Here is a 21690-nt window from a genome sequence, read left to right on the forward strand (position 1 = left end):
ACCAACAGCGTAAGTTAAACATATACTTGACAGATGTGTTCGTTGTAAGTAGACTTTCGATATCGGTAGGAGAATATCGGACGAATGGTCCATATATTCCATCTCCTTGATTAGTGACTGTTTTTGTATTGTGAACCGCAGGTGTTGAATTACGGCAACACACGGAGCTTGATCGGAAATTTCCGCAAAGTCTTTGAACGTCGGTCGCACAGTAATACAGAGAGAGAGCGAACTCATGTAGACTTCCTGTCAAAACATTTGAACCATCTCATTGTTTGTTTACATACCTGACTCGATCTCACACAAGAACATCTAGCAAGCTGGAAACATTGAAAACGCTTTTATTTTGTAACTTTAGTTTTAGGTGCTAATGGCAGAAGTGAAATTTTTAGAGGTCAGTTATTACCTGATTTTTATAGTTAAGTTATATTAATATCGTCAAGAAGTTAAGTTAGATCTACCTACACTGTACCTAATATTTACACTACAGTATTTAGTAAAGATAAGATGCTATAGAGTTTTGGTTAGAAATATTATACACTCCTTGGGTTTCCTAATAAACGATAATAATTAAACCCCTAGATAATGTCATATTAACTCGGACGGAAAGCTATGTTTATGGCTTGGGTTAAGTAAGAGCTCAGTCTGGATTATGAGTATCGTTTTAGGGATTCACAGCACAAGTGAAGTATCGAAATGGGCGGTTATTTGTACATTTAAACATTAAAATAATATATGTCAAAATGTTAAAAGCGTTGAACCCCATTAATCTAAATGATGGAGTATTGAACCCCATTAACCTAAATGATGGAGTATTGAACCCCATTAACCTAAATGATGGAGTACTAAACCCCATTAACCTAAATTATGGTACAACTAAACCCCATTAACCTAAATGATGGAGTACCGAACCCCATTAACCTAAATGATGGAGTACCGAACCCCATTAACCTAAATGATGGTGGTACTGAACCCATTAAGTAACATGAATATCTCGTCATCAGCCCCAACACATCCAAGAGCTGGAGAACGATGCTTGTAGTCTACAGTTCACAGAACCGGTGCCAGAAGGTTCTGGTACTCCAGTCGACCCACCGCCGCGTGAGGTAAGTTCCTAAAGGCTATCTGTATAGGGGGGGGGACGCACGCCGCGCATCAAAATTCAATAACAATTACAAGAAATAACACTGACAGCAACACGAAAAACAACAACAATAAAAGTAATAACAAAAACAATAAATAAACAGTACGGACTACAGCAAACACCAACAATTACATCAATAACAACAAAACAAGGATAACAATAAACTGCAGTAGCCAAACTAGTACCATCAATAATAGCGTTAAAAGCACTTAAGTTATAATCCTGTGTCCTAAAGTACTGGTCCTGTACTGGTCCTATGTCCTGTAGACCTGGTCCTATGTCCCACAATGTTGTTCTTGTGTCCTGTAGTCCTGGTCCTATGTCATGTAGTTCCTGGTCCTATGTCATGTAGTTCCTGGTCCTATAGTCCTGGTCCTATGTCCCACAATGTTGGTCCTGTTCCTGTGTCCTGTAGTCCTGGTCCTACGTCCTGTTCCTGTGTCCTGTAGTCCCATACCCCGTGTTATTTCATGACCTCGCTGGCCAATTCAACTTCAACCTTGACCTTGACCCTAGAAAAAAAACTACGTCATCTACAAGGACGAGAGCGAGCTGAACCTGCCCGAGGAGGACGAGCGAGAGACGTGGACCGGAAAGTTGGACTTTCTGCTCTCCTGTATTGGGTTCGCTGTCGGGCTGGGTAACATCTGGAGGTTCCCGTACCTGTGCTACACCAGCGGTGGAGGTGAGGTCATTTGGTCAGGTCAGTCAGTGGAGGGGGAGGTCATTTGGTTAGGTCAGTCAGTGGAGAGGAGGTCGTTTGGTGAGGTCAGTCAGTGGAGGTGAGGTCATTTGGTTAGGTCAGTCAGTGGAGGGGGAGGTCATTTGGTCAGGTCAGTCAGTGGAGGTGAGGTCATTTGGTCAGGTCAGTCAGTGGAGGGGAGGTCAGTGGAGGGGAGGTCAGTGGAGGGGAGGTCAGTGGAGGGGAGGTCAGTGGAGGGGAGGTCATTCGGTCAGGTCAGTGGAGGGGAGGTCAGTGGAGGGGAGGTCAGTGGAGGGGAGGTCATTCGGTCAGGTCAGTGGAGGGGAGGTCATTCGGTCAGGTCAGTGGAGGGGAGGTCAGTGGAGGGGAGGTCGTTCGGTCATGTCAGTCAGTGGTGAGGAGGTCATTTGTCAGCGAAGTATAGAGCAAATGTTGTAATCCTCAAAAATCGAATTCGGGATTTTTAAAAATCTCAACATTTTACACCTCCGTGATTTGGAAAAACCTAGCTTTGTAGTTTTGTCTTTTGTCTTTCTGTAAATACGTTAAACTAAAGTATCCTTTCAGTAGTGTTTATGTAATTTCATACATAAGTATTATTTCGAATTAGTAGTTCTGTATAAAGATTTGAACGATCTCCAGTAACCGGAAGTGGTACTTTACTATTTCCAAATGAGCATTCTTTCTAAAGTACTGTTTCAATTAGGCAGACGTGAAAGTCTGATATCTAAGTATAAGATCCTATACTTGGCTCACAAATTTGGAGAGGCATCCAATAACGGAAGTGGAACTTTACTCTATTTTTGATTCCTAAAAGGCCTATAACTAGAGTACTGTTTCATTTAGGTGGACGAAATTTTAAAAACAGGTATCAGATTATAATCTTTCGAATCTCTCAAATTAGGGCTGATTATTTCGGTTCATGGAAGTATTAATTGACGCTATTTCCGATTTATGAAACCAGATTTTTTCTACCGGACCGATTTCTCCAAAACTTTTCACGTAGGTCTTGACTCGATGACAATGCAATGTGACAAAAAAATTGGTTGAATTAGATGTTTAATCAACTAATCAAAAAATAATCAATGTTTCCTTTATAAAGCACTAATTTTGTTTGCTCTATTATACGCACATTGTTTACTTTCATTTCGTGCGCAATTATTTTATTTTTATTTTTATTATTTTATTCTATTTTTTAAAGTTTAGGGGAGATCACTCCCGCTTTATTTTCATAGGCCACTGTAATCATCTCATTGCTATATGTACGTCACTACAATGTTCTGATTGATCTAAAAATAGGTCCGCCACTGAAATGACAATTTACGTTAACAAGTCGGGTGAACAAAAGACAATGTTAAAAATAAATGTTAAAAAATAAATGTTAAAAATAAATGTTAAAAAATAAATGTTAAAAAATAATGCTTGTATTTTTTCCCTTTGCTTTCAGGGGCGTTTTTTATCCCTTACTTTTCTTTCCTGATCCTGTGTGGGTTGCCGCTCTTCTTCCTGGAGACCGCGTACGGACAGTTTGCTAGTCTTAGCCCCATCACAGTCTGGAGGATTAGCCCACTCTTTAAAGGTCAGGATTAGCCCGCTCTTTAAAGGTCAGGATTAGCCCACTCTTTAAAGGTCAGGATTAGACTAATCTTTAAAGGTCAGGATTAGCCCACTCTTTAAATATCGAGATTAGCCTACCTATAATTATATGTGAGGATTAGGTGAAGGTTAGCCAACTGAATAAAAGTGCATCTAAAACAGCAGCACACACACACACACATGATACTAGGTAAGTCCCCCCCCCCCCCTAGAGCTCTGACCAGCAGTTAGGTATGATGTTTGTTAAGCCCCCCCCCCCCCTTCGTTGTTCTGCAGGCATCGGATACGGCATGGTGATCGTCTCGGGCCTGGTGTGTATCTACTACAACGTCATCATCGCCTGGAACTTTTTCTACCTGTTCAACTCTTTCTACCCCGTGCTGCCTTGGTCTCACTGCGATAACTGGTGGAACACGGAACACTGCATCAAGGAGATGTCGCGCTCGTCCGGGGCAGCAGAGGGCGTCAACCACACGTCCAGTCAGGAGTTTTGGGAGTGAGTTGTCGTCCTTGCTCACGTGCATTTTACCGGCATGTTTCCACACCATGTAACGCAGTGACGTCACACCATATAATACAGAGACGTCATATATTGTCACAATTTCTACGTAGCTTCTATCATTTAAAACGTTTACTGTCAAGTGTGTTGAAACAAAGGAATGACGTCATTGTTTGTCAGAATTGTAATGTGGTTCATTATGTCACACCATTAATCTTCGCCATCGTCATGTATTGTCACACCGCATAACACGAGTGACGCCCCATATTATCACACCATTAACACCCCTACTGTCACATATTGTCAAACCATATAACGCTGCGGTCATGTATTGTCAAACCATATAACACTAACGTCACATATTGTCACACTTTAAAACACCACTAACATCACATATTGTCACACCCCATAACACCACTAACGACACATAGTATCACACCTTAAAACACCACTAACGTCACATATTGTCACATCCCATAACACCACTAACGACACATAGTATCACACCTTAAAACACCACTAACGTCACATATTGTCACACCCCATAACACCACTAACGACACATAGTATCACACCTTAAAACACCACTAACGTCACATATTGTCACACCCCATAACACCACTAACGACACATAGTATCACACCTTAAAACACCACTAACGTCACATATTGTCACATCCCATAACACCACTAACGACACATAGTATCACACCTTAAAACACCACTAACGTCACATATTGTCACATCCCATAACACCACTAACGACACATAGTATCACACCTTAAAACACCACTAACGTCACGTATAGTAACACCCTATAACACCACTAACGACACATATTGTCACACCCCATAACACCACTAAAGACACATAGCATCACACCCTAAAACACCACTAACGTCATATATTATCACACCCTGAAACACCTCTACCCTGACACCAGTCGCAACGTGCTACAAATCACCGAGGGTATCGACCAGATGGGCTCCATACGTCTGGAACTGCTGGGCTGTCTAGGGCTGGCCTGGGTCATCGTCTTCATCTGTCTCTTCAAGGGGGTCAAGTCTTCTGGTAAAGTAAGTTTTTCTTGTGGCCCTAACGGCGATGGCAGGAATACTACAATGCTCATTGCACCACTCACCGTAGGCTTTGGATAAAGATACTTTATTTTTAACTATGAAAGGCGTGAAACAGTGGCGGAACTAGAAAAAAAGGGCCACCCCGCAAAAAAATTCTTTAGGCCCCCCATATATATATATATATATATATATATATATATATATATATATATATATATATATATATATATATAAATATATATATATCAGGGGCGTAGCGAGGGGGGGGGCGGGGGGTGCGGACCGCACCGGGTGACACCATTTAGGGGGGTGACACCAAGGCAAAAAATAGCAAAATATATAGAGAAAAACTCGAGGGGGGTGTAAATCGAAAGTTTGAGGGGGGGGGGGGGGGGTGCAAATCAAAAGTTTGAGGGGGGGGGGTGGTGCAAATCGAAAGTTTGAGGGGGGTGGGTGCAAGTCGAAAATTTGAAAGTTTGTCCCTGGGAAGGGTCTCTATGCCTCTGGGGGGGGGGGGGGGGGTGACACCCGACCTCGCTACGCCACTGATATATATATATATATATATATATATATATATATATATATATATATATATATATATATATATATATATATATATATATATATATACAAAATACGAACATAGGATACGCATTGCTGACCTGTTCGGGTTTTGAAAGAAAATGTTTTTTCTTTCAATTATAACAAATTACAACATCATGTCATGTGTGCAAGTCTGTAAGTGCATCAGTGTGTTTTGTGAAAATGAGTTTTGTTAAGTGTGCTATAAGACCTACTAAGTTCAAGTCGGTCAAAAGAATATAAACCATGAAAGCTTTGTATAAGTAATGGTGTTTCACATTATGTTTATTTATTATTTTTATTTATTTAAATTATTCATTTTAAATACATTGCCTGTTTAAACATTATTATTCTTTAGTACGTACTTTAAAAAAATAATAATTAAGAGAAGTAATTGCTTTTTAATTTGTTTAGTACAAATCTATAAACGGAGCTTATGAACACCCCTATTTGAATATTTACAAAAGGGAAATAAGTCATGGAAGCCTGCTTATCTTTGATAAGTTTGATTGTAGGAGAAAGGAGACTCGGCTTTCACAGTGGTTTAAAAACAAATGTAAAAACAATATACACGAGCGTGGGGTGGTGTCTATAGAATAAAGATAATCCAATTGCAGCAACGGTAATCTTTTTTACAAAACAACCATGAAGTCAAAAATGCAAGTAAATTATTTTTTTTAACTATAAAAAATGTATGGTCGGCTGTGGGCCCCTCAATGGCGTGGGCCCCCCCCCCGCATTGCGGGGTCTGGCGGCACTGTAGTTCCGCCCCTGGCGTGAAACGTCAAGTTTAATAAAAATCTAGTTTTATATTTTTAGCACAATTACTATACTTCCTCCATACTATGTAGATCTATATACAAGAACATAATTTCTAAAAGGACAACTGAAATGACACCTTTGCTAAAGTAAAATATAAAATAAATTTTAAATCTAATTTACTCAAAGCACAATCAAGAAATCAGAATCTATTTTTTATACATTATTTTTTAACTTGTGTATATGGCATGTTACCTTGTGTATATGACATGTTACCTTGTGTATATGACATATTACCTTGTATATATGACATGTTACCTTGTGTGGATGGCATGTTACCTTGTGTATAAGACATGTTACCTTATGTATAAGACATGTTACCTTGTGTGGATGGCATGTTACCTGTTGTATATGACATGTTACCCTATGTACATGCCTAAAGTATTGAACCCCTTCGACCCCCACAGGTAGTCTACGTGACCTCGACCTTCCCCTACTTTGTACTGACTGCCCTGATCGTCAGGGGTACCACCCTACCTGGTGCTATAATTGGCATCGAGTTCTACGTCATCCCCAAGTGGTCGAAACTTCTGGAGTTCAAGGTGTGGGGGGACGCGGCTGTACAGATCTTCTTCTCCGTGGGGATGGCCTGGGGGTCGCTCATCACCATGTCTAGCTACAACAAGTTTTCTCACAACGTCTTCAGGTAAATCTACTTCACCTGCCAGGTAAACTAACAAGTTTTCTCACAATGTCTTCAGGTAAATCTACTTCACCTGCCAGGTAAACTAACAAGTTTTCTCACAATGTCTTCAGGTAAATCTACTTCACCTGCCAGGTAAACTAACACGTTTTCTTACAATGTCTTCAGGTAAATCTACTTCACCTGCCAGGTAAACTAACAAGTTTTCTCACAATGTCTTCAGGTAAATCTACTTCACCTGCCAGGTAAACTAACAAGTTTTCTCACAATGTCTTCAGGTAAATCTACTTCACCTGCCAGGTAAACTCAAATATCTGGCGACAGGAGAACATTTCGACCGGCACTCATCGCTAGTTGGGTTCCCAGAAAAATCTGCAATCGTAAAACTGCGCACCAGAAAACTTCGCATACAGAAAATTGCGCAAATCCAAACTATACTAATACACTTTAATTTTGTCATATTTGGAGGAAATATGTTTTAGTATGCTCTTTGTCAATCTCAATCAACGCTGGATTAAAGCAAACCTAGCTATCCGTTGCGCAGTTTCTCGTTGCTAATGTTTCCGGCAGCCGCTAGTTGTTGTCAAGCGCTTGTTTGTTTGTTTGTTTGTTTGTTTGTTTGTTTTGCCGCTCTTTTTTATTTTTTATCACTGTGTTCCATGATGAAAATCATGGCGTCCCTGGGGAAACATTCATCCATGTTGAAAATCTTCAAGGAAAACCCCCAATTGTTTTTTCCTCATGGACGTCATGATTGTTCCAATGATTGATTCCCTGGGGATGCCATGATTGTTACGATGATTGTTTCCCCAGGGACGCTATGATTGTTCCGATAATTGTTTCCCCAGGGACGCCATGATTGTTTTAATGATTGTTTCCCCAGGGACGCCATGATTGTTCCGCTCATCAACTGCGGTACCAGCGTGTTCGCTGGGTTCGCCATTTTCTCCGTGCTGGGGTTCATGGCCCACTCCACTGGCATCGCTATCGACAAGGTGGCCAAGCAAGGCCCTGGGCTCATCTTCGTTGTCTACCCGGAGGCCATCGGAAAAATGCCTCTGGCGCAGGTTTGGGCCGTCCTGTTTTTTCTCATGGTCTTCACCATCGGCATCGACAGCCAAGTGAGTTCCCCTCTCTACTCAACACCGTGTCATATGTAGTCCTCATGGTTCTCTCCCCTCTCTGCTCAACACCGTGTCATATGTAGTCCTCATGGTTCTCTCCCCTCTCTACTCAACACCGTGTCATATGTAGTCCTCATGGTTCTCTCCCCTCTCTACTTAACACCGTGTCATATGTAGTCCTCATGTTTTTCTCCCCTCTCTGGTGTGTCATATGTAGTCCTCATGTTTTTCTCCCCTCTCTGGTGTGTCATATGTAGTCCTCATGTTTTTCTCCCCTCTCTGGTGTGTCATATGTAGTCATCATGTTTTTCTCCCCTCTCTGGTGTGTCATATGTAGCATGGATGTGACCTAACTGTAACCCTTGACCTCCCAGTTGTTATAAGACCATTAACCCTTTACGTCCCATTTGTAATGAGACCATTACTGTGACCCTTTACCTCCCGGTTGTTATGAGACCATTAATGTAACCCTTGACCTCCCAGTTGTTATGAGAGCATTAATGTAACCCTTGACCTCCCAGTTGTTATGAGATCATTAATGTAACCGTTGACCTCCCAGTTCGGCATGTTTGAAACGATGACCAGCGCCTTCATAGATGAGTACCCCCACTTGCTCCGGAAGAAGAAGATGACTTTCACAGCCTGCATGTGTCTGTTCGAGTTCGTCCTGGGCATTCCCATGGTCTTTCAGGTAACGTCCAGCATGTCCTACTTCTGTCACTAATGTCCAGTCTACGTCCTAGTTGATTGGTTCATGTCTACCTTACAGGGCGGAGTCTACGTCCTACAGATAGTTGATTGGTTCATGTCTACCTTACAGGGCGGGGTCTACGTCCTAGTTGATTGGTTCATGTCTACCTTACAGGGCGGGGTCTACGTCCTAGTTGATTGGTTCATGTCTACCTTACAGGGCGGAGTCTACGTCCTACAGATAGTTGATTGGTTCATGTCTACCTTACAGGGCGGGGTCTACGTCCTAGTTGATTGGTTCATGTCTACCTTACAGGGCGGGGTCTACGTCCTAGTTGATTGGTTCATGTCTACCTTACAGGGCGGGGTCTACGTCCTACAGATAGTTGATTGGTTCATGTCTACCTTACAGGGCGGGGTCTACGTCCTAGTTGATTGGTTCATGTCTACCTTACAGGGCGGGGTCTACGTCCTAGTTGATTGGTTCATGTCTACCTTACAGGGCGGGGTCTACGTCCTAGTTGATTGGTTCATGTCTACCTTACAGGGCGGGGTCTACGTCCTAGTTGATTGGTTCATGTCTACCTTACAGGGCGGGGTCTACGTCCTACAGATAGTTGATTGGTTCATGTCTACCTTACAGGGCGGGGTCTACGTCCTAGTTGATTGGTTCATGTCTACCTTACAGGGCGGGGTCTACGTCCTAGTTGATTGGTTCATGTCTACCTTACAGGGCGGGGTCTACGTCCTAGTTGATTGGTTCATGTCTACCTTACAGGGCGGGGTCTACGTCCTACAGATAGTTGATTGGTTCATGTCTACCTTACAGGGCGGGGTCTACGTCCTAGTTGATTGGTTCATGTCTACCTTACAGGGCGGGGTCTACGTCCTACAGATAGTTGATTGGTTCATGTCTACCATACAGGGCGGGGTCTACGTCCTAGTTGATTGGTTCATGTCTACCTTACAGGGCGGGGTCTACGTCCTACAGATAGTTGATTGGTTCATGTCTACCTTACAGGGCGGGGTCTACGTCCTAGTTGATTGGTTCATGTCTACCTTACAGGGCGGGGTCTACGTCCTACAGATAGTTGATTGGTTCATGTCTACCATACAGGGCGGGGTCTACGTCCTAGTTGATTGGTTCATGTCTACCTTACAGGGCGGGGTCTACGTCCTACAGATAGTTGATTGGTTCATGTCTACCTTACAGGGCGGGGTCTACGTCCTAGTTGATTGGTTCATGTCTACCATACAGGGCGGGGTCTACGCCCTACAGATAGTTGATTGGTTCATGTCTACCTTACAGGGCGGGGTCTACGTCCTAGTTGATTGGTTCATGTCTACCATACAGGGCGGGGTCTACGTCCTACAGATAGTTGATTGGTTCATGTCTACCTTACAGGGCGGGGTCTACGTCCTACAGATAGTTGATTGGTTCATGTCTACCTTACAGGGCGGGGTCTACGTCCTAGTTGATTGGTTCATGTCTACCTTACAGGGCGGGGTCTACGTCCTAGTTGATTGGTTCATGTCTACCTTACAGGGCGGGGTCTACGTCCTAGTTGATTGGTTCATGTCTACCTTACAGGGCGGGGTCTACGTCCTAGTTGATTGGTTCATGCCTATCTTACAGGGCGGAGTCTACGTCCTAGTTGATTGGTTCATGTCTACCTTACAGGGCGGGGTCTACGTCCTAGTTGATTGGTTCATGTCTACCTTACAGGGCGGGGTCTACGTCCTAGTTGATTGGTTCATGTCTACCTTACAGGGCGGGGTCTACGTCCTAGTTGATTGGTTCATGTCTACCTTACAGGGCGGGGTCTACGTCCTACAGATAGTTGATTGGTTCATGTCTACCATACAGGGCGGGGTCTACGTCCTAGTTGATTGGTTCATGTCTACCTTGCAGGGCGGGGTCTACGTCCTAGTTGATTGGTTCATGTCTACCTTACAGGGCGGGGTCTACGTCCTAGTTGATTGGTTCATGTCTACCTTACAGGGCGGGGTCTACGTCCTACAGATAGTTGATTGGTTCATGTCTACCTTACAGGGCGGGGTCTACGTCCTAGTTGATTGGTTCATGTCTACCTTACAGGGCGGGGTCTACGTCCTAGTTGATTGGTTCATGTCTACCTTACAGGGCGGGGTCTACGTCCTAGTTGATTGGTTCATGTCTACCTTACAGGGCGGGGTCTACGTCCTAGTTGATTGGTTCATGTCTACCTTACAGGGCGGGGTCTACGTCCTAGTTGATTGGTTCATGTCTACCTTACAGGGCGGGGTCTACGTCCTACAGATAGTTGATTGGTTCATGTCTACCTTACAGGGCGGGGTCTACGTCCTAGTTGATTGGTTCATGTCTACCTTACAGGGCGGGGTCTACGTCCTAGTTGATTGGTTCATGTCTACCTTACAGGGCGGGGTCTACGTCCTAGTTGATTGGTTCATGTCTACCTTACAGGGCGGAGTCTACGTCCTAGTTGATTGGTTCATGTCTACCTTACAGGGCGGGGTCTACGTCCTACAGATAGTTGATTGGTTCATGTCTACCTTACAGGGCGGGGTCTACGTCCTACAGATAGTTGATTGGTTCATGTCTACCTTACAGGGCGGGGTCTACGTCCTAGTTGATTGGTTCATGTCTACCTTACAGGGCGGGGTCTACGTCCTACAGATAGTTGATTGGTTCATGTCTACCTTACAGGGCGGGTTCTACGTCCTAGTTGATTGGTTCATGTCTACCTTACAGGGCGGGGTCTACGTCCTACAGATAGTTGATTGGTTCATGTCTACCTTACAGGGCGGGGTCTACGTCCTAGTTGATTGGTTCATGTCTACCTTACAGGGCGGGGTCTACGTCCTAGTTGATTGGTTCATGTCTACCTTACAGGGCGGGGTCTACGTCCTAGTTGATTGGTTCATGTCTACCTTACAGGGCGGGGTCTACGTCCTAGTTGATTGGTTCATGTCTACCTTACAGGGCGGGGTCTACGTCCTACAGATAGTTGATTGGTTCATGTCTACCTTACAGGGCGGGGTCTACGTCCTAGTTGATTGGTTCATGTCTACCTTACAGGGCGGGGTCTACGTCCTAGTTGATTGGTTCATGTCTACCTTACAGGGCGGGGTCTACGTCCTACAGATAGTTGACTGGTTCATGTCTACCTTATAGAGCGGGGTCTACGTCCTAGTTGATTGGTTCATGTCTACCTTACAGGGCGGGGTCTACGTCCTACAGATAGTTGATTGGTTCATGTCTACCTTACAGAGCGGGGTCTACGTCCTACAGATAGTTGATTGGTTCATGTCTACTTTACAGGGCGGGGTCAACGTTCTAGTTGATTGGTTCATGTCTACCTTACAGGGCGGGGTCTACGTCCTAGTTGATTGGTTCATGTCTACCTTACAGGGCGGGGTCTACGTCCTACAGATAGTTGATTGGTTCATGTCTACCTTACAGGGCGGGGTCTACGTCCTAGTTGATTGGTTCATGTCTACCTTACAGGGCGGGGTCTACGTCCTAGTTGATTGGTTCATGTCTACCTTACAGGGCGGGGTCTACGTCCTAGTTGATTGGTTCATGTCTACCTTACAGGGCGGGGTCTACGTCCTACAGATAGTTGATTGGTTCATGTCTACCTTACAGGGCGGGGTCTACGTCCTAGTTGATTGGTTCATGTCTACCTTACAGGGCGGGGTCTACGTCCTAGTTGATTGGTTCATGTCTACCTTACAGGGCGGGGTCTACGTCCTAGTTGATTGGTTCATGTCTACCTTACAGGGCGGGGTCTACGTCCTAGTTGATTGGTTCATGTCTACCTTACAGGGCGGGGTCTACGTCCTACAGATAGTTGATTGGTTCATGTCTACCATACAGGGCGGGGTCTACGTCCTAGTTGATTGGTTCATGTCTACCTTACAGGGCGGGGTCTACGTCCTAGTTGATTGGTTCATGTCTACCTTACAGGGCGGGGTCTACGTCCTACAGATAGTTGATTGGTTCATGTCTACCTTACAGGGCGGGGTCTACGTCCTACAGATAGTTGACTGGTTCATGTCTACCTTATAGAGCGGGGTCTACGTCCTAGTTGATTGGTTCATGTCTACCTTACAGGGCGGGGTCTACGTCCTACAGATAGTTGATTGGTTCATGTCTACCTTACAGGGCGGGGTCTACGTCCTACAGATAGTTGATTTGTTCATGTCTACCTTACAGGGCGGGGTCAACGTTCTAGTTGATTGGTTCATGTCTACCTTACAGGGCGGGGTCTACGTCCTAGTTGATTGGTTCATGTCTACCTTACAGGGCGGGGTCTACGTCCTACAGATAGTTGATTGGTTCATGTCTACCTTACAGGGCGGGGTCTACGTCCTAGTTGATTGGTTCATGTCTACCTTACAGGGCGGGGTCTACGTCCTAGTTGATTGGTTCATGTCTACCTTACAGGGCGGGGTCTACGTCCTAGTTGATTGGTTCATGTCTACCATACAGAGCGGGGTCTACGTCCTAGTTGATTGGTTCATGTCTACCTTACAGGGCGGGGTCTACGTCCTAGTTGATTGGTTCATGTCTACCTTACAGGGCGGGGTCTACGTCCTACAGATAGTTGATTGGTTCATGTCTACCTTACAGGGCGGGGTCTACGTCCTAGTTGATTGGTTCATGTCTACCTTACAGGGCGGGGTCTACGTCCTACAGATAGTTGATTGGTTCATGTCTACCTTACAGGGCGGGGTCTACGTCCTAGTTGATTGGTTCATGTCTACCTTACAGGGCGGGGTCTACGTCCTAGTTGATTGGTTCATGTCTACCTTACAGGGCGGGGTCTACGTCCTAGTTGATTGGTTCATGTCTACCTTACAGGGCGGGGTCTACGTCCTAGTTGATTGGTTCATGTCTACCTTACAGGGCGGGGTCTACGTCCTAGTTGATTGGTTCATGTCTACCATACAGGGCGGGGTCTACGTCCTAGTTGATTGGTTCATGTCTACCTTACAGGGCGGGGTCTACGTCCTACAGATAGTTGATTGGTTCATGTCTACCTTACAGGGCGGGGTCTACGTCCTAGTTGATTGGTTCATGTCTACCTTACAGGGCGGGGTCTACGTCCTAGTTGATTGGTTCATGTCTACCTTACAGGGCGGGGTCTACGTCCTAGTTGATTGGTTCATGTCTACCTTACAGGGCGGGGTCTACGTCCTAGTTGATTGGTTCATGTCTACCTTACAGGGCGGGGTCTACGTCCTAGTTGATTGGTTCATGTCTACCTTGCAGGGCGGAGTCTACGTCCTAGTTGATTGGTTCATGTCTACCATACAGGGCGGGGTCTACATCCTACAGATAGTTGATTGGTTCATGTCTACCTTACTGGGCGGGGTCTACGTCCTAGTTGATTGGTTCATGTCTACCTTACAGGGCGGGGTCTACGTCCTAGTTGATTGGTTCATGTCTACCATACAGGGCGGGGTCTACATCCTACAGATAGTTGATTGGTTCATGTCTACCTTACTGGGCGGAGTCTACGTCCTACAGATAGTTGATTGGTTCATGTCTACCTTACAGGGCGGGGTCTACGTCCTAGTTGATTGGTTCATGTCTACCTTACAGGGCGGGGTCTACGTCCTACAGATAGTTGATTGGTTCATGTCTACCTTACAGGGCGGGGTCTACGTCCTAGTTGATAGGTTCATGTCTACCTTACAGGGCGGGGTCTACGTCCTAGTTGATTGGTTCATGTCTACCTTACAGGGCGGGGTCAACGTCCTACAGATAGTTGATTGGTTCATGTCTACCATACAGGGCGGGGTCTACGTCCTACAGATAGTTGATTGGTTCATGTCTACCTTACAGGGCGGGGTCTACGTTCTAGTTGATTGGTTCATGTCTACCTTACAGGGCGGGGTCTACGTCCTAGTTGATTGGTTCATGTCTACCTTACAGGGCGGGGTCTACGTCCTAGTTGATTGGTTCATGCCTATCTTACAGGGCGGAGTCTACGTCCTAGTTGATTGGTTCATGCCTATCTTACAGGGCGGAGTCTACGTCCTAGTTGATTGGTTCATGTCTACCTTACAGGGCGGGGTCTACGTCCTAGTTGATTGGTTCATGTCTACCTTACAGGGCGGGGTCTACGTCCTAGTTGATTGGTTCATGTCTACCTTACAGGGCGGGGTCTACGTCCTAGTTGATAGGTTCATGTCTACCTTACAGGGCGGTGTCTACGTCCTACAGATAGTTGATTGGTTCATGTCTACCATACAGGGCGGGGTCTACGTCCTACAGATAGTTGATTGGTTCATGTCTACCTTACAGGGCGGGGTCTACGTCCTAGTTGATAGGTTCATGTCTACCTTACAGGGCGGGGTCTACGTCCTAGTTGATTGGTTCATGTCTACCTTACAGGGCGGGGTCTAAGTCCTAGTTGATTGGTTCATGCCTATCTTACAGGGCGGAGTCTACGTCCTAGTTGATTGGTTCATGCCTATCTTACAGGGCGGAGTCTACGTCCTAGTTGATTGGTTCATGTCTACCTTACAGAGCGGGGTCTACGTCCTAGTTGATTGGTTCATGTCTACCTTACAGGGCGGGGTCTACGTCCTAGTTGATTGGTTCATGTCTACCTTACAGGGCGGGGTCTACGTCCTACAGATAGTTGATTGGTTCATGTCTACCTTACAGGGCGGGGTCTACGTCCTTGTTGATTGGTTCATGTCTACCTTACAGGGCGGGGTCTAAGTCCTAGTTGATTGGTTCATGCCTATCTTACAGGGCGGAGTCTACGTCCTAGTTGATTGGTTCATGCCTATCTTACAGGGCGGAGTCTACGTCCTAGTTGATTGGTTCATGTCTACCTTACAGGGCGGGGTCTACGTCCTAGTTGATTGGTTCATGTCTACCTTACAGGGCGGGGTCTACGTCCTAGTTGATTGGTTCATGTCTACCTTACAGGGCGGAGTCTACGTCCTAGTTGATTGGTTCATGTCTACCTTACAGGGCGGGGTCTACGTCCTAGTTGATTGGTTCATGTCTACCTTACAGAGCGGGGTCTACGTCCTAGTTGATTGGTTCATGTCTACCTTACAGGGCGGGGTCTACGTCCTAGTTGATTGGTTCATGTCTACCTTACAGGGCGGGGTCTACGTCCTAGTTGATTGGTTCATGTCTACCTTGCAGGGCGGAGTCTACGTCCTAGTTGATTGGTTCATGTCTACCTTACAGGGCGGGGTCTACGTCCTAGTTGATTGGTTCATGTCTACCTTACAGGGCGGGGTCTACGTCCTACAGATAGTTGATTGGTTCATGTCTACCATACAGGGCGGGGTCTACGTTCTAGTTGATTGGTTCATGTCTACCTTACAGGGCGGGGTCTACGTCCTACAGATAGTTGATTGGTTCATGTCTACCTTACAGAGCGGGGTCTACGTCCTACAGATAGTTGATTGGTTCATGTCTACCATACAGGGCGGGGTCTACGTCCTAGTTGATTGGTTCATGTCTACCTTACAGGGCGGGGTCTACGTCCTACAGATAGTTGATTGGTTCATGTCTACCTTACAGAGCGGGGTCTACGTCCTACAGATAGTTGATTGGTTCATGTCTACCTTACAGGGCGGGGTCTACGTCCTAGTTGATTGGTTCATGTCTACCTTACAGGGCGGGGTCTACGTCCTAGTTGATTGGTTCATGTCTACCTTACAGGGCGGGGTCTACGTCCTACAGATAGTTGATTGGTTCATGTCTACCTTACAGGGCGGGGTCTACGTCCTAGTTGATTGGTTCATGTCTACCTTACAGGGCGGGGTCTACGTCCTAGTTGATTGGTTCATGTCTACCTTACAGGGCGGGGTCTACGTCCTACAGATAGTTGATTGGTTCATGTCTACCTTACAGGGCGGGGTCTACGTCCTAGTTGATTGGTTCATGTCTACCTTACAGGGCGGGGTCTACGTCCTACAGATAGTTGATTGGTTCATGTCTACCTTACAGGGCGGGGTCTACGTCCTACAGATAGTTGATTGGTTCATGTCTACCTTACAGGGCGGGGTCTACGTCCTAGTTGATTGGTTCATGTCTACCTTACAGGGCGGGGTCTACGTCCTACAGATAGTTGATTGGTTCATGTCTACCTTACAGGGCGGGGTCTACGTCCTAGTTGATTGGTTCATGTCTACCTTACAGAGCGGGGTCTACGTCCTACAGATAGTTGATTGGTTCATGTCTACCTTACAGGGCGGGGTCTACGTCCTAGTTGATTGGTTCATGTCTACCTTACAGGGCGGGGTCTACGTCCTAGTTGATTGGTTCATGTCTACCTTACAGGGCGGGGTCTACGTCCTAGTTGATTGGTTCATGTCTACCTTACAGGGCGGGGTCTACGTCCTACAGATAGTTGATTGGTTCATGTCTACCTTACAGGGCGGGGTCTACGTCCTAGTTGATTGGTTCATGTCTACCATACAGGGCGGGGTCTACGTCCTAGTTGATTGGTTCATGTCTACCTTACAGGGCGGGGTCTACGTCCTACAGATAGTTGATTGGTTCATGTCTACCTTACAGAGCGGGGTCTACGTCCTACAGATAGTTGATTGGTTCATGTCTACCTTACAGGGCGGGGTCTACGTTCTAGTTGATTGGTTCATGTCTACCTTACAGGGCGGGGTCTACGTCCTAGTTGATTGGTTCATGTCTACCTTACAGGGTGGGGTCTACGTCCTACAGATAGTTGATTGGTTCATGTCTACCTTACAGGGCGGGGTCTACGTCCTAGTTGATTGGTTCATGTCTACCTTACAGGGCGGGGTCTACGTCCTACAGATAGTTGATTGGTTCATGTCTACCTTACAGGGCGGGGTCTACGTCCTAGTTGACTGGTTCATGTCTACCTTACAGAGCGGGGTCTACGTCCTAGTTGATTGGTTCATGTCTACCTTACAGGGCGGGGTCTACGTCCTAGTTGATTGGTTCATGTCTACCTTACAGGGCGGGGTCTACGTCCTAGTTGATTGGTTCATGTCTACCTTACAGGGCGGGGTCTACGTCCTAGTTGATTGGTTCATGTCTACCTTACAGGGCGGGGTCTACGTCCTACAGATAGTTGATTGGTTCATGTCTACCTTACAGGGCGGGGTCTACGTCCTAGTTGACTGGTTCATGTCTACCTTACAGAGCGGGGTCTACGTCCTAGTTGATTGGTTCATGTCTACCTTACAGGGCGGGGTCTACGTCCTAGTTGATTGGTTCATGTCTACCTTACAGGGCGGGGTCTACGTCCTAGTTGATTGGTTCATGTCTACCTTACAGGGCGGGGTCTACGTCCTAGTTGATTGGTTCATGCCTATCTTACAGGGCGGAGTCTACGTCCTAGTTGATTGGTTCATGTCTACCTTACAGGGCGGGGTCTACGTCCTACAGATAGTTGATTGGTTCATGTCTACCTTACAGGGCGGGGTCTACGTCCTAGTTGATTGGTTCATGTCTACCTTACAGGGCGGGGTCTACGTCCTACAGATAGTTGATTGGTTCATGTCTACCTTACAGGGCGGGGTCTACGTCCTAGTTGATTGGTTCATGTCTACCTTACAGGGCGGGGTCTACGTCCTAGTTGATTGGTTCATGTCTACCATACAGGGCGGGGTCTACGTCCTAGTTGATTGGTTCATGTCTACCTTACAGGGCGGAGTCTACGTCCTAGTTGATTGGTTCATGTCTACCTTACAGGGCGGGGTCTACGTCCTACAGATAGTTGATTGGTTCATGTCTACCTTACAGGGCGGGGTCTACGTCCTACAGATAGTTGATTGGTTCATGTCTACCTTACAGGGCGGGGTCTACGTCCTACAGATAGTTGATAGGTTCATGTCTACCTTACAGGGCGGGGTCTACGTCCTAGTTGATAGGTTCATGTCTACCTTACAGGGCGGGGTCTACGTCCTACAGATAGTTGATTGGTTCATGTCTACCTTACAGGGCGGGGTCTACGTCCTAGTTGATTGGTTCATGTCTACCTTACAGGGCGGGGTCTACGTCCTAGTTGATTGGTTCATGTCTACCTTACAGGGCGGGGTCTACGTCCTAGTTGATTGGTTCATGTCTACCTTACAGGGCGGGGTCTACGTCCTAGTTGATTGGTTCATGTCTACCTTACAGGGCGGGGTCTACGTCCTAGTTGATTGGTTCATGTCTACCTTACAGGGCGGGGTCTACGTCCTAGTTGATTGGTTCATGTCTACCTTACAGGGCGGGGTCTACGTCCTAGTTGATTGGTTCATGTCTACCTTACAGGGCGGGGTCTACGTCCTACAGATAGTTGATTGGTTCATGTCTACCTTACAGGGCGGGGTCTACGTCCTAGTTGATTGGTTCATGTCTACCTTACAGGGCGGGGTCTACGTCCTAGTTGATTGGTTCATGTCTACCTTACAGGGCGGGGTCTACGCCCTACAGATAGTTGATTGGTTCATGTCTACCTTACAGGGCGGGGTCTACGTCCTAGTTGATTGGTTCATGTCTACCTTACAGGGCGGGGTCTACGTCCTAGTTGATTGGTTCATGTCTACCTTACAGGGCGGGGTCTACGTCCTAGTTGATTGGTTCATGTCTACCTTACAGGGCGGGGTCTACGTCCTACAGATAGTTGACTGGTACACATCCGCCTTTTCCCTCATGATCTTGTCACTGACTGAATGTATGGTTATCACGTGGATCTACGGAAACGATCGATTCGCTAAAGATATCGAACTTATGATCGGGCATCGGCCGTCGAAGTTTTGGGGTTTTATGTGGAAATTCGTCACACCAATAACAATTTTGGTGAGTTTTTTATTACGCATTTTCTTTTTAAAAAAAACAATTTCTAGCCGTTACATAGTTATGCCAACTAATTAACTGGCACGTATCAATATGGCGGCTAAGGCACAAAATTACTCACCTAAAAAAATTGGAAAATTCCATCAATAAACGGAGACGTGTGAAGACTAATCAAGATTCCATCGAGGTGTCATTGATGTGAAAACATTATCAAAGAGGCCGTTAAAATAAAAAAATTTAAAATAAACTTTAGCCTGAAAGATTTTCAGGAATTTAGTATTTTAAGAATCAATGTTATAAAAGTTTAAAATGCAGACATTTTTTTATTTTTTAACAATAACAGTTTAGAAGCCGTCATTCTTAAATGTCTTTTATGTTCAAAATTTTGTTTCCATTTGCGTTATTGTTTGCGTTTATGTTTGTGTTGCTTTTTGTGTTGGCTTTTGTGTTTGCGTTTTTGTATGTCTTTGTGTTTGTGTTTGTGTTTGCGTTGCATTTGTGTTTGTATTTGCCTTTTTGTTTTAGCGTTTGTGTTTGCGTTATGTTTGCGTTTGTATTTTGGTTTTGGATGCGGTTGGTTGTGGTTATTGTTAACTTAAGTGTTAAGTTTAAGGTTATGTGTTGATAATTATTTCTCAAACGTCTATATTTGCATATAGATATTTAATGCTGCTTATTAAAAACATAAGTCACGGTCCTTATGTATAGTTCACATAGGCGGGGGGGGGGGGGGGGGTCTTTATCTTCTAGTTTCGCCAGTGGTTGCCTGAAGAGAAGACTCGAAGTTTTAACGCCTGACTCGTTAGTTAGTTTATTAAAGATTTGTTGTCCCTGACTGTAATTTTTACTCTTTTCTCTTGAAATTTCAGTTTATTTATAGTTTTAGTGTCAGCCAACTGGAGCCTGTTTCCTATGGAACGTACGTCTATCCAGCATGGGCCATCGTCATCGGCTGGAGCTTTGGCGTCTGCTCTCTCATTCCTCTTCCTCTTGTCGCCTGCTACAGTGTGTGGAAAGAGCCGACAGGAACGGTGTGGCAGGTGAGAGGGTTTTCATGCAGGGGTTCACTGTGGCAGGTGAGAGGGTTTTCATGCAGGGGTTCACTGTGGCAGGTGAGAGGGTTTTCATGCAGGGGTTCAATGAGGCATGTGAGAGGGTTTTCATGTAGGGGTTCGCTGTGGCAGGTAAGATGGTTTTATGCAGGGGTTTTCTCTGGCAGGTAAGGGGGATTTGCACATATTGATGACCCTTTCTGCCCTGCATTGTGTGCTTTAAACAAATTTTTACCTACATCCACTCACATCTGACCTTGATTAATCAGCACATTTTTGTAATAAAGAAATAACTTTTTCATTTCAATTTAAAATGATTCATCGAAGAATTTTCTCCTTCAGAAAATCAAAAAATTGAGCCAGCCGGCCAAAAACTGGGGTCCTGCCCTGAAGAAGGACAAGGAGCGCTACCTGAGCTCCATGAACCAGTTCGAGAGGGACAGGTACGACGCCGCCCAGCTGGACCTTGACGTCGGCAGATACCTCAAGATGAGGGGAAGCGAAGTTTAGACCAGGGGTGGGGAGCTCAACAGTTGGTGTGAGGACTTTTCATGGTGGGTGGTTTAGTGGGCAGTGTGGGGGCCTTTGATGGTGGGTGGCTCAACAGTTAGTGTGGGGACCTTTGTTATTAAAACGTTTTTTATGAATTTTTTTTTATTAATTCGTTTGTTGTATTTTTATTCTTTCGTTTGTTGTGTTTTTATTAATTCTTTTGTCGTGTTTTTATTGTTTCATATGTTGTATTTTTATTGTTTCGTTCGTTGTTTTTTTTTTATTGCTTCGTTTGTTATGCTTTATGAACGCCTCAACGAGTTGTCTGATACATTGCAACAGTCTTTGTTTACGTATATCACTATTAAGTGACTATTATCACGATTAGGGCATGGTTACCCCAACTTGTATGGAGATTGTGTGTGTGCGTTAAACATGTGACATTGATTAGCGAG

The 21690-nt window shown here is 45.4% G+C and overlaps 1 protein-coding gene across 2 annotated transcripts; it reads left to right on the forward strand.

The window, feature by feature from the left end:
- The first annotated feature begins 236 nt into the window (after positions 1–236).
- Positions 237–21334, forward strand: LOC131937404 (sodium-dependent proline transporter). 2 transcript variants are annotated; one of them, XM_059294805.1, is made up of 12 exons: positions 237–394; positions 1005–1106; positions 1661–1829; positions 3295–3426; positions 3720–3939; positions 4885–5017; positions 6832–7070; positions 7951–8188; positions 8751–8882; positions 19494–19694; positions 20561–20731; positions 21086–21334. In XM_059294805.1, the coding sequence occupies exons 1-12, from the start codon at positions 371–373 to the stop codon at positions 21251–21253; spliced, it is 1929 nt and encodes a 642-aa protein (XP_059150788.1). In that variant the 5' UTR covers positions 237–370; the 3' UTR covers positions 21254–21334. The 2 variants fall into 2 exon arrangements, with proteins under 2 accessions (XP_059150788.1, XP_059150795.1); XM_059294812.1 differs by having other exon boundaries at positions 7951–8134.
- The last annotated feature ends 356 nt before the right edge of the window (positions 21335–21690 follow it).

This window comes from Physella acuta, unplaced genomic scaffold, assembly GCF_028476545.2.
Source record: "Physella acuta isolate Inbredline_101_S28 unplaced genomic scaffold, ASM2847654v3 ptg000017l, whole genome shotgun sequence".
Taxonomy (NCBI): domain Eukaryota; kingdom Metazoa; phylum Mollusca; class Gastropoda; family Physidae; genus Physella; species Physella acuta.